Below are 9,104 nucleotides of genomic sequence, written 5' to 3'. Positions count from 1 at the left end.
GTCATTTGCTTACATGACCTAGTTATGCAAAAAAATGTGTAATGGTTTTGTTTTTCAAAACGATGTGTAAATAATTATCGAGCTGGTTCTTGTATAAAGCCAAAGTATCAGTTCAGTCACAAGGCTGGGTAGCCTGTTCCACTCTCCCACCACTCTTTGTGTCCTGATTGCAGGATCTCATTCAGCTGTCTTGAGAGAAGCGAAAACAGCGGCTTCAACACATGGCTGAGCAGCATGTCCCACACCCCTGTCACCCTTTGTGGGGGAAAAAGGTGCCTCCTGTTCTCGGTTTTAAATGCACTCCCACTGTTTCCACCTGTGTTCTTTGCGTCAAAATTTCTCCCACACAGATCTGTGCTGGACAAACACTTTTAAATTCCCTCACCCATTCCCCACTCCCTTCCCATTCCTGTTCATTTTCCCATGCGGATGATCACAAAACTGGACACTGCGCTCATAGAAAGATAGCCTTTATTGCACAAGGTGTTGATTACTCTTTTTTTTGTTTTGTTTGGTTTTATAGAAAATGTCTCATTAAACACAAGCATTTGCAAATAGAAGCAACTTTTCAAGAAGAGTCAGGAATCCTTTCTGTTAAGCAAAAGTTTTAAGAGCATGCACCGCCTCTTCAATGAGAGAATCCCAAAGAAAGTCAACAGAAATTCCCAAAAGTTAAAAACGATCAACAACACAAAAATAACTGTGAAAAAAACAGAATAAAAAAATTCAACAGAAAAATCTTTTAAGAAAAAGGAAAGTTAAAAGCCAAATCTTAGAATTTTTTAAATTTACTTAGATGGCATTACTTGCCTCTTTCATAAAGCAAGGTTAATGTCTTAATTTCCCCCCCGTTATTTAACTTACAACAACAAAGCTTTTTGTGCCCTGGATAATTCTGAAGATGACGAAAATAGTTATTATTTATACAAAAGAGATTCGTATATACAAGAGATTGTTTTGTAGTTTATAAACGATGGTGGGAGGGGCTGCAAGGGCAGGAAGTGAAGGGGGTGGGTGTGGTCTGATGATGGGGGGAGGGGCTAAGTCAGGGGAGGAGTTTCCTGACTCCTCCTGCACTCTTTTTTTGCACGACAGGTTGGAGTTAAGGAGTCCCTGATTGCAACTGGCTAAACTGGCCTTTACGAGGCCGTGACCTCCCCTGCACCCCAGGAGTTGAACGGCCTGTACTGTGCTGTCTCGTAGGGGGGACGTGACCTCTGCAGTGCTACGTCTCGGGTTCCAGAGGTCCTGTGACCTTCACTAGGCCGGGGGGCAGTGATTCCACTGGCAGTTCAGAATGGGTGTAGGTCAAACGGACAGAGCTTCCAAGTCTAATAAGCAATGTTCCAGTTTCTGGAAGGGATTAGAAATAATTATGCATTTTGGCAGTAAAAGGTTTATATAGCTATAAAAAATAAGGTGAACTTTTTTCATATTGTTATGAAAATGTTAAATACCATGTATATTATAGTATTTCTGTAGTGTCAAAAATATGCCATCCATAGCACTATTAAAAAAAGTCAAGCTTCTAGCTTGCTTACTACCAGTGAGCAATCCAGGTGTTGCTTAGCTGATTGCAAGACCGAACACAGGATCTCAGCAGTGTAGTCTGGGGAAAAAAACACTAATTTACAGTTAGGGAGGGTACTGGCTTACAGCACGTTCCATGGGGAATCCTACAAATACATGTCAATTGGGTTGTGGTGGGAAGAAACAATGTTCTGTGTGATCATCAAAGCCAAAGATGGTCTTGTCTTTCTCCAAGCCCTGCAAAGTGAACCAGTTCTGTGTTCTAATTGTTAGCTTAGGCCTGGATATAGGTATAACAATCTGTACGCATATAAACATATATATAAAATATACATGTATCTGAATATAACAATCTATACATGCATAAACATGTATATAATCTACAGATGCATACACATGTATATCAATATCGCAGTCTATACATGTGTTGTTATAATCGGTATGGGCATGTACAGTATGTAAAAAATCACACGTGTACATGAATATAACAATTGCGCTTACACACGTAGACGATCCCCATCAGGCTTGTGATCAACTCCAAACGGACAAGTAGACCGTGCTGAATTCCAGGGGCTTTGGGGACAGGTCCTAGGCGCTAGATTTCTTCTCTCGCTCCCTCCTCTGGGTTCCCTGAAACTTGACCTGAGGATGGGGGGGTCAGGAGGCAGCAGGGTAACACAAAAACTAGAGAGGCTACTACACAGCACGTCTCTGAGGGAGACTCTGCCGTGCGATCACAGTGTGCAGATTGAGCGATGACGGGAAGGATGGGGGGGGGGTGAAGCTGCTTTTAATGGAGCTTTTGAGCAGCTGGGTCCGTATGTAATGTGCTTCAATATCTCAAGCGGTAGAGCAAACCTTAAAGAAAACAACTGATCATAGACAACAGTTCTTACTTGTCTGCCCTGTGCTTTACTCTCAGCGTCAGTGTTCCTGAGGAGAGCAGCAATCCGACCTTGGGTTTCCAGAGTCACATGACACACTCTCGCTCCATTACGCTTGTGTTTAGTATCCTTTCAGATACAATGCAAACCCTAACTGCTCCCTTAATGTCATGATAAAATGGGAATGGGAGTTATGAATGTTTAAATTAGTTAAAAAAAACCTCAGAGGGGTTCTTTGATTGCCTGTGTGTACAAACACATATATATCTATATATATGAATCAGAATTTGGAGGTTGGGTTAACTCCAAGTAGTGCACGTGTTTCATAAAAAAAATAATGAAACAATTCATATCTCATCCATTTCAAATACATTTGTTTTCTTCCCATTATAAAACAATACTTCAGATTATAGAGTGGGGAGAAAAGCCACTAAACTCCAACATGGCTGTTTAAGATGAAGTCCTTGAAACAGTTTTCCACATATTGCTGCAAGAGAGCAGAAGAGATAAGGGACCTCATATTCCACTGGGTCCAAGCTCCCCCGAGATTCATACACTAGGACGTGGGTACAGTTTCCCATCACGGAAAATTAGGAGTGATTCATTTCTAATGAAGAAAGAGGGTAGCTAGGGGGTTTGCATGTTTTTCAGAGGGAGGTGACAAAGGTGAGAGAGTGGAGGAGTCTTGGTGTAAAAGATGACACCAGTGGCGTAGATCATAGCAATGTCTGAAGATTACACCAGTAGTAGTCGCCTACACTAGTGTATAAGACTTGGAATACGCTCCGGCTCCTTGCTTCTGCAGTCTGCCCAAGCCAGCTGAGTTGCCCTCTAATAAGGAGTCTCTAGAACCACCTATTTTGGCGGCAGCGGTGGGATTGGTGCCGGACGCACTGGCTGATGCAGCCGCGGCAGCGGCGCTGGTACTGGCCGCCGCCGAGCCTGGCATGGTGAGAGTCCTCTGGGGCAGCGTGGCTGTGCCCGAGCTCCCTCCCATGCCCACCCCAGGATGGGCCAGGGTAAGCGCTTGCTTGCTACTGCTGCCTGGGTCCAAAGTCATGTGACGTGCGGCCTGCGTGTGATAGGCCCTTGCCGCCAGGCTGCGGATGGAGGCCTCGCGGGGCGGCACCACGGGGCAGGGGTCATGCAGCTCCGGCTGCTTGCGGAAGAAGGGGTCCGTCTTCATGTAGAGGGGGAGGTTGCAGTAATCGCCTGGAGGACAGGAGAGGGGACAAAAGAGAAAGTGAATCGCAAAACAGATGCAAACAAAAGACAGTCCCGGGCTGGTTCGTAAATGTGTGATAGCCATTCTTAAGGACAAAAGCCTGATTTATATATAAACAGACACATGGCACAGCAACCCACTATCATTACTTTTACGGTATAATTTGGGATATTGAAACAGTCTTTTTAAACATCAACCATCCACTCTACAGCTGCTTCTTACTGATAAAGAACACAGTGAATGTGTAAAAAAAAAAGGCCATAAACCCGACAGGACAGACCAAGCACAGGGCCCTGTGTGTAGTGTGAAGCTCCCTGAAGCGATGCAGAATGGCAGACAGTGCTTTCTGTGTCAGCACGGGGACTGAACATGCCCATTTTTTTGACAAGATGAAATTCTCGCCGATTAGTTTGAATAAGTTTATAGCATTCTTGTCATATTTATACAGTCTATAATGTGTAACACGAACACTCTTACCAGTCATTTTGTATCATTTAAAACCTGTTTGCTACTGTTATTTGCAGAATATAAGAAATATATAGAAAAAATGTATTGTGTAATTTACAAGCAGAAAAATCAATATTACCTTCAGTAAAACAAAACCACTATTGTAATAGAAATAATAAAACAATTGATATGATGCCTAGAAACATCTCTTTACAAACAAAATACCTTTAAAAACCAAATACAAGTGGAAAACTAGAAGCTTAAAGCAATATCCAACATAACCACTGATGGCAACAAAAAACAAAATAATGTACATTTTCTAGCAGTTAATTCAGTGACTGGTCTTGGGTGGATGTCACTTGCACCTCACTCTTGAAAGAGAAGGTCAGTGTCATGTGATCTCTGAATGCTGGCACAGAGACACATTCTCAGTTATCTAACATCAGGGGCCTTTATAGTAACTGCTTTCTATGTTATCAATACATTTTTTAAATCAATTCTATAGCATACTGGAAGCCACTGCAGCGAAGCCAACCTTTGCTTTTTTGCCATTAGACCTCTAGCAGCTGCGTTCTATACAAGCTGCAGACATGACAGAGCGTGAATCCTCAGCAACCAACCTCAGCACTGCCACCGTCCAGTCACGGTAGAACACAGATGAGATCTCACTTTCTGCTCCCAGACAAGGCAAGAAATTATCTGATTTTAGCAATATTGCTCTTGATGAGAGACCTTAATGTAAGATCGAAGTCTGAGGTCCGAGTCGGATGAAGTCCCATCATTTCTCTGTTTGGGTTTCACATTTACAGTTTCCCCAGATCTATTACAGTTGCTGACATGATGTGAACGAGCTCACACTTGTATCTGGTCATGCTTTCATTGCAGAAACATTTAAACGCTCCTACTAGTAGTAACAGCAAGAGACTCAAATCTAGGCTGGAGGAAGCAGCATTGGTGCCACCTGGTTTAACACGCATCCCATCTTTGGGAATAATCTCATGCATAACAGTGATTTCTGAAGAGACGTTATTTTAGTTCACTGTTGGTGAACCACATGACGAACGCATACTCCCAATACTAATAAAAATGCCAAATGCCATTATCGGGTAATAAGCACTCCCGCTAATGGAATTCTGGAACGAGTGACAGCAGCTCCGTGACGAGGTCATCTGACGAGCTTCACAGACCGGGGGCGGCACTCACTCTTGTTGGCGCGGTGGGGGATGGGCACGGCCACGTTCTTCCCGCGGTCGTAGTCCTGCGGCTTGGGCGGCGAGGCGGTGAAGCGGCAGATGCCCGGCTCGGAGGGCGTGCTCATGGAGGTCATGCTGTCCGCGTTCTCGTTGGTGCCCGTGGTCATCTGGTCGGAGGAGCTGTCGGAGATGAAGCACTCGGTGATCTCGAACTTGGCGTGCTGCAGCTGCTCCTCCAGCTTGGCGTGCTCGTAGGCGCGGGCCAGCTCCTCGTAGGTGGAGGACGCGCTCTCCGTGGACACCATGCTGTTCCGGCCCTTGTCTGCAGGGGGCGACACGGAGACAAGGCGCAGGGCATGAGGAGAGGTGCTGAGAAAGATGGCGAGTGGCGGAGTGCTTGTGTAGGGTTCTGGGTTCATCATACGTTTCAGCAGCACCACCACCTTGTAGCCTGATCTTGTCAGGTCTCGGAAGAGTATCCGAGCTGGTCCTGGTCAGTGCTCAGAGGGCAGTGTAAGGTTTCATCTGTGTGTGTGGAAGGGCTCCTTCTGAATTGGCTCTTTGCATGCAGCAGGAGGGAGACACATCTGCTGAAAATGCACATGAGATCCAAGTGTGAGATGTGAGATCAGTCTGTTTAAGAAATGTCAGTGTTGCCTATATGGAAATTTAAAATTTAAAAAGAGCTGGGGCCCTGGGTTCAATTCCTGGAGTGCTGTCTGTGTGGAGTTTGTATGTTCTCTCCAAGTTCACTTGGGTTTCCTCCGGGTGCTCCTGTTTCCTCCCACAGTCCAAAGACATGCTGGGGCGGTTAACTGGCTTCTCAGAAAATGACCTTTGTGTGTGTGTGTGTGTCTGTCTGTGTGTGCCCTGCAGAGGACTGGCACTCTGTCCAGGGTGTGTCCTGCCTTGTGCCTGTTGCTTGCTGGGATAGACTCCAGCCCTCCCGCCACCCTGAATTGGATAAAGTGGTTAGATAATGGATGGATGAAATGGAGGAAGTTCATGACCGCTGCCAGTCTGACGTCTGTTTTCACAATGCAGGGAAATTCTACGTGAGGATACCGAGGGCATCGGGGCGGCGACGGGCACCTGTGTCCTGGGACAGGCTGGCGCTGTAGCTGTCGCTCTCGGTGACGGTGATGCCGTGCTGCGAGCCCACGGTGCGCCAGTCGGAGGTGAGGGTGCGAGCCGGCGTGGAGGCCTGGCACTTGGTCAGCGTCCACTGGCTGGAGTAGCGGTTGCGGGTGCTGTGGGCGGACTTCACGCTCTTACGGGAGACCGGATCTGGGAGAGGGAGAGGGAAGCAGGCGGCATATTGACAAATCCCGTTTCAGCGCACCGGGAGCGGGGCAGTGTGGCATGCTGGGCAGGGCTCCGGCCCTCCTGTTGGCAGGCTAGGGGTTGAAATCGGTGCTGATTAAGACGCACTTCTTCGTGGAGTTTACTCACTACTGCATCCTCTCTCCAGGGGAGGATCGCAGCTCTCTGTCTCAGGCCTGAGGAGCTCACACACTCGGGCCCAGATCCCCGCGAGCGACTGGGGCTGCTGCTCAACAGGCCTGTAGCCAGCGAGCTGGTCCACACGGGGATATACTGTAATAAGAGGGGCAGGAGACAAACTCTATAATAGAGAATCTCAATGAAAGAAGTCTGTCCTCTAAGACCGGTCACTGTGGGTTTTTCAGCACAGGAGAAATATGTTTGGACCTTTTACACTTGGTCAGCACTTGATTAAAAAACTAGTTTCTGAAGTCATTTCTTGGGTGATCAAGCTAGCAAAACATTGCAGGAGTCTAGGCCTGAGGAGACGACAGCATGGGCTAATTTCTCAACATCAGTTAGAGAAAGAATTGGTCTTAAAAAGGTTGTTTCCTAAATGGAAGAAGGATGTGTGGCAGGTTTTGCAGACATGTTTCGAAAGATGGGTACGAGTCAGAAAAGTACCCCACACAAGTTTTCACAAGTTTTTCACAGAATTTGAGGGGAAAATTTATGCATCACTGAGTTTTAGACGGTCCAACATCACCTCGGTCTTATTGCTGTTAACCTAACCGAATCCTGAGTCACCCACAACTAGAAATCTTAGACATACAGAGTGAACACTAGGATTGGGGGAAGTACGCAGGCAGATCACAAAGGTAGGGCTGGGGAAGCTCTACTAAAAGCTGTGGAGTGGGGATTCCCAGGAACAAAAACTTGCTCCGTCTTTAATTTATCATTCAACCTGTTGCACCTCCCCTCCCGCCCGTGTCTAGGGGTCACCCTGAACGCTTAGCCTTCAGTTTTGTAACCTAGTTTTCATTTAACATTTTTGGCATTATTGTTATTAACATCGTCATCATTATTATTATTTTCTGTTTATTGTACTTCCTTCCATATTTAATTTGTAGAGAGTGCCCTGAGAATGCCCTGGATCGAGAGGCGCTGTACAAGGCTTGAGACCGATGGCATGAAGTCGATGGAGTGGCCGCGGTGCGGTCGTACTCACTGGTGCCGGGCCGGATGTCCGACATGTCGATCAGGGGGCCGGTGTTCTGGATGAGGGCGGGGTGGTGCAGAGACACGCCCGTGCAGAAGCTCTGAGGGTTCACCGATTGGCTGAACTCGGTGTCCGTCACGGGGATGGTGGCTTTGTCTTCACCTGTCAGCGTCGGGGGACGGGGAACAGTGTTAGAGAGCGGGATTGGCTTGGCGTGTGGAAATGCGCACAATGGTATGGACACAGAGGGAAAGCAGGACCTTACTGCTCTTGAAGAGCAGCCCTACAAACACCGAAGCAACTTATAGACATATCAGCTGGCCGGCAGATTCCCACAGATCAGTCAGATTCCTGAGACATCGACAGACGGGCGAATGGACACATGACCAGCTCTCAGGACGGACAGACTTACCCAGCTGTTTGATGCCCTCCTTGTCCTCGATCAGCAGCTGCACGCGGGGGATGTCGATGTGAAGCCTGGGGCCCTGGGGGGGCCCCTTCACTGGCGTGTCGAAACTGCGGTTATTCTTACTGCTCCAGGGAGGGAGAGAGAGGAAGGCGGAGACATAAGAATTTTTCACCACAGGTGATAAAAAGCCCCAGGGGTGGAGACAGGGCGTGTTATTGGGAAGATCTGTCCTATCCTCAGTGCAACATGGAAGGTTATAATAGCAAAATAAGTTTCCTGTGTAGCCAGGCTTCTCCACAGTTAGGACTGCCAGTGTTCCACTACACTTGAGTTATACATTTCTGTACTCATTCAGTCAACTGCTTAACAAGACTGATCACAGTGACCTTGCTTCCTGCTTTCTCAACGCACTGCACACGAGGTGAACGGGTCAGCCACTTCAGAGCTTGTACAAGCCACATGCTGTTTTTTCTGCTGATTCCTCAGTGCTGCTGAGCTCCAGGATTAACACCAGGCATGTCCGCAGGCAGAACTACTGGAGTGACCGCTTCCCCTGACCAAGGCGGAAGGGCTCTGAATTCCTTTCTCCTTGGACAGCTACAAAAACATTTCAGCTTGCTTGCACATTGTCGCCTGTGCGTGAATCAGTTTTGCGACAGTGAAAAGCAATCCATTAAAGGTTAATTACAATTTTAACGGCAAGTCTGAAAGAACTGACTGCGCCAGTGGCGTGATGGTTTAAGTGACTGACTTATAAGCGCGAGGTCGGGTGTTCAAATCCAGCTAGCGCCACGAGTTTTGTAACCTCAATTTTGTGATTTTTGTGTTTTTGTGAATTTTGTGATTTTTGTGAGCTCGCAGAAAAGACATTTCATTGCCAGCAACTACTGCTGCACGCTGTATTGTTGTGCATTTGATAAATAAACTTTGATTT

At 47.0% G+C, this 9,104-nt stretch overlaps 1 protein-coding gene across 1 annotated transcript in view; it reads right to left on the bottom strand.

The window, feature by feature from the left end:
• Positions 1-457: 457 nt before the first annotated feature.
• dscaml1 (DS cell adhesion molecule like 1) overlaps positions 458-9,104 on the bottom strand; it is a 164,420-nt gene continuing 155,773 nt past the window's right edge. Inside the window, exons 29-33 of the mRNA XM_088939931.1 lie at positions 8,174-8,292; positions 7,771-7,923; positions 6,372-6,566; positions 5,290-5,601; positions 458-3,626 (exon numbers count right to left, since the gene is read on the bottom strand). Of these exons, the coding sequence (XP_088796057.1) occupies positions 3,169-3,626; positions 5,290-5,601; positions 6,372-6,566; positions 7,771-7,923; positions 8,174-8,292 (1,237 nt within the window). The 3' untranslated portion in view covers positions 458-3,168. The remainder of the gene's footprint in view (positions 3,627-5,289; positions 5,602-6,371; positions 6,567-7,770; positions 7,924-8,173; positions 8,293-9,104) is intronic.

Source organism: Atractosteus spatula, chromosome 22 (genome assembly GCF_055471065.1).
Source record: "Atractosteus spatula isolate fAtrSpa1 chromosome 22, fAtrSpa1.hap1, whole genome shotgun sequence".
Taxonomy (NCBI): domain Eukaryota; kingdom Metazoa; phylum Chordata; class Actinopteri; order Semionotiformes; family Lepisosteidae; genus Atractosteus; species Atractosteus spatula.
Note: the sequence above shows the minus strand (reverse complement) of the source record. Positions and strands in the feature narration are given on the sequence as shown.